The sequence below is a fragment of the Asparagus officinalis genome, chromosome 3 (assembly GCF_001876935.1).
Source record: "Asparagus officinalis chromosome 3, Aspof.V1, whole genome shotgun sequence".
NCBI classification, from domain to species: domain Eukaryota; kingdom Viridiplantae; phylum Streptophyta; class Magnoliopsida; order Asparagales; family Asparagaceae; genus Asparagus; species Asparagus officinalis.
The window spans coordinates 48,000,969-48,004,009 of record NC_033796.1 but is presented as its reverse complement, the minus strand read 5'-3'; the positions used below and the strand labels follow the sequence as shown (position 1 = coordinate 48,004,009).

The 3,041-nt window shown below is 38.0% G+C and overlaps 1 protein-coding gene across 3 annotated transcripts in view; it reads left to right on the top strand.

The window, feature by feature from the left end:
* The window catches only part of LOC109834043, a 22,490-nt gene extending 20,855 nt beyond the window's left edge, over window positions 1-1,635 (top strand). For 2 of the 3 annotated variants that reach the window (XM_020401928.1, XM_020401927.1), the window contains exons 6-10: window positions 340-424; window positions 500-583; window positions 672-773; window positions 868-966; window positions 1,139-1,635. In XM_020401928.1, the coding sequence (XP_020257517.1) occupies window positions 340-424; window positions 500-583; window positions 672-773; window positions 868-966; window positions 1,139-1,249 (481 nt within the window). In that variant the 3' untranslated portion in view covers window positions 1,250-1,635. Of the gene's footprint in view, window positions 1-339; window positions 425-499; window positions 584-671; window positions 774-867; window positions 967-1,138 lie in introns of those variants that run through there. The other variant, XR_002245432.1, reaches the window with a different exon arrangement.

The following is a 3,041-nucleotide window of genomic DNA, read 5'->3' as shown; positions in this document are numbered from 1 at the left end:
AATATGGTATAAAGGTATCATTTTTTCCACAGAACTAGCGGTTTAACAATTTGTTTTGCTATTCAATCCAGTAGTTAACAAATATATCTGATTGTTTCTATTTAGAAAAACTCATTATTTCTGTGGAGGAAATGATGCCAATTGGGTTCTTTTTTAGGAAAAATGATTGTTGTGCCATTGTAGGGGTAGAAGGCATGAAACCTTGGAAAAGCAAAGAGGCTAGATGATGTGCTCTTTCATGTGATCATATTATTAGTCTTCTTAGAATTTAGTACGTGATGTTTTGTTGTTGAGAGTCTTGAGACAATACGGTTATTTTACAGCAATTTATCTTTGCAGCTTGGGAGGCCTTGTTGTGAAGCAGATGCTGTATCAAGCGAAGATTAGTAATTTGAGCAACTTTGTGAATAACACCGTTGGAATTGTATGATACTGAGCTAACAATTTAACTTTTTGTCACTCTTTCGGTAATACAAGCTAATACTCATATTGCGTCTAGGTGTTCTATAGCTGTCCGCATTTTGGTAGCAAACTTGCAGACATGCCCTGGCGTATGGGCATGGTTTTTCGTCCTGCACCCACGGTGAGTAGAGTTGTAAAGTAGGTGTACTTCTTGAATGTTGAATTCAGTGGGTCTCATCTTGGTAAAGGTGATTTAATATCTTTTTTAGATAGGAGAACTAAGAAGTGGATCCCCTAGATTGGTTGAACTGAATGATTTTGTCCGCCACCTCCACAAGAAAGGACATCTCGAGGTTCTTAGTTTTAGTGAGGTATAAGAAATCTTCTTCATATTTCAATATGATGCTCACTCGGAGGTTCTCCTGTAATTTCGACTAATACATTGTTGGTGTGAACTGTTAACAGACCCAGGTGACTCCAATAGTTGAAGCTTATGGAGGATGGGCCTTTCGGATGGAAATCGTACCTATCGAATCTGCTTATCCAGGGTTCGGTGAACTAGTTGTAAGTAGCGTAGATTGCAATATCATAAGCAGAAAATTCTTCTTTAGTTCTTATATGTAGTTTTGAGTTTGAGATTTTATCTTATGAAAATCCTTCACTAGCTAAATTGTATCCACTTTTGTCACCTATCATATAAATTTTATATCTTCATTTCTTTCAATTCTTGACTCAGGTACTGGATGGCACGGATCATATAAATTCATGCAAGCCAGTTAACCAAACCGATCCATCCTATTCAGAGACATTGGAGTTCTTGAACAAATTGAGAGCCCGTCTTACATGATGAATTTTTTCTCCACTATATTGATTATAGCAACGTTCTTCGCTAGATATTTCAGCTGATGAAGAAATAGCTATTGCCTTAAAATCTCTTAACCAGATGGGAGCTGATTTGGCAGCTAATGATTAATAAATTTATGAGATTAATTTTGATTGATAAATTTATAAGATTAATTTTGACGAGGATGGTTGAGAAGGGTACTACCCACAAGCAGTGAGGCAACCTGCAGGATGCTGCGGAAGACACCTCGAGAGTGGTGTAGTGTATGTATATTCTCACAGGATATGTCAAAGAGAACTGAAATGAACAATCATCATGTATGTTCGTAATGTTAGTAGATGTGAAATGTATATTATCATGTGTTATTATTAGTTTCTTGACTCGTATCATCTTCCCCGGCCCGTGGGCTGTGTTTGGAGCAAAAATTGTGTTGTGCAGTATGGTAAGTTGTATTGCTGGTATGTGAACTACCGAGGGATTGTTGGGTAGCTGCAACTGGAGTTACAAACTGCCGAGGGCTGTGTTTGGAGCATCTCTTTGATTCTCATTTTGCCCTCTTTACTTTTTTTTTCTTTGTTTCTTGGATTAGAGGGTATTTTAGGGAGACTGCCAATGAAATTTCAGCCTCGCTCTTGCACTTTTCCCCCTATTTTCAACGGTGAATAGATGGGAACAAGGAGTCGGTGGTGAGACATGGTGTGGAGGTGAGGGAGGGCATGAGATGTAGGGGTGGCAAACAGGTCGACCCGATCCGACCCGACCCATATAAAATTTCACCCGACCCGTATAAGTGTGATCCGACCCAACCCGTTTAATAAATGGGTCAATGTGATCCGACCCGATTATTAAACGGGTTACCCGACCCGACCCATATAATCCGAATAACCCGTTTATCTAATACAAGACATATACTAACACATATAACTAATAAAAAAATTTATACAAGCACAAAAATACACTTCTTGCAAGCTCTTTAGACAAAAACTATCACCACTCACAACATGGAGTTATTTCAAAGACATATTCAGTATTTAAATGTACTTCAACAAATTGCAAATATCGACAAACAAAAATACATCGATACAGCTCTTTAGACACAGACTAATCTAAACTTCAACAGCAGCAGCAACAACAACTACAACAGCAGCAGCAGCTTCAGCAGCACTAACTTCAACAGCAACAACAGCTTCAGCAGTCACAGCAGCATCAACATCTCCAGCAGTAGCTACAACAGCAACACTTGCAGCAGCAGCAGCAGTCATTTGTGGACTGGTTTTTTGGAATCATACCCATCTGTTCATTGAATCATTGTCAGGCTTTATATGCAGCAACCCTGTTATAGAATCATTCAGGCTTTATATGCACATAGTAAGTTAGCATACCCATCAGATTAACAGTTATATCAGCTGGTTATAGTAGCATATTATTAATAGAAACTCAAAGAGAATTGTCAAACCATCTGATATATAACAGGGTCACGATCAGATCATACGCTACAACAAATGATTACCGAAACTTTGAGAAACTGCGAAAAGGGAGCAGTACCATTTAGAGAAAAAAGAACAATGGTTACTGAACTTGTGACAATGATTCTTATGAAACCTACCTCATCTGTTCATTGAATTGTGGACTGGTTTTTTGGCATCTTTCTATGTTATTCTCCTTATCGCTAGACCAAATTCAGGTCAATTCAGAGTACAAAATATACTCAATGCAGAAGCAATAAAAAGATATACTCAAAGTCTTCAGTATGCAAACTAAAGTAGATAAGAATCTCCATTCTCCAAAATAAATG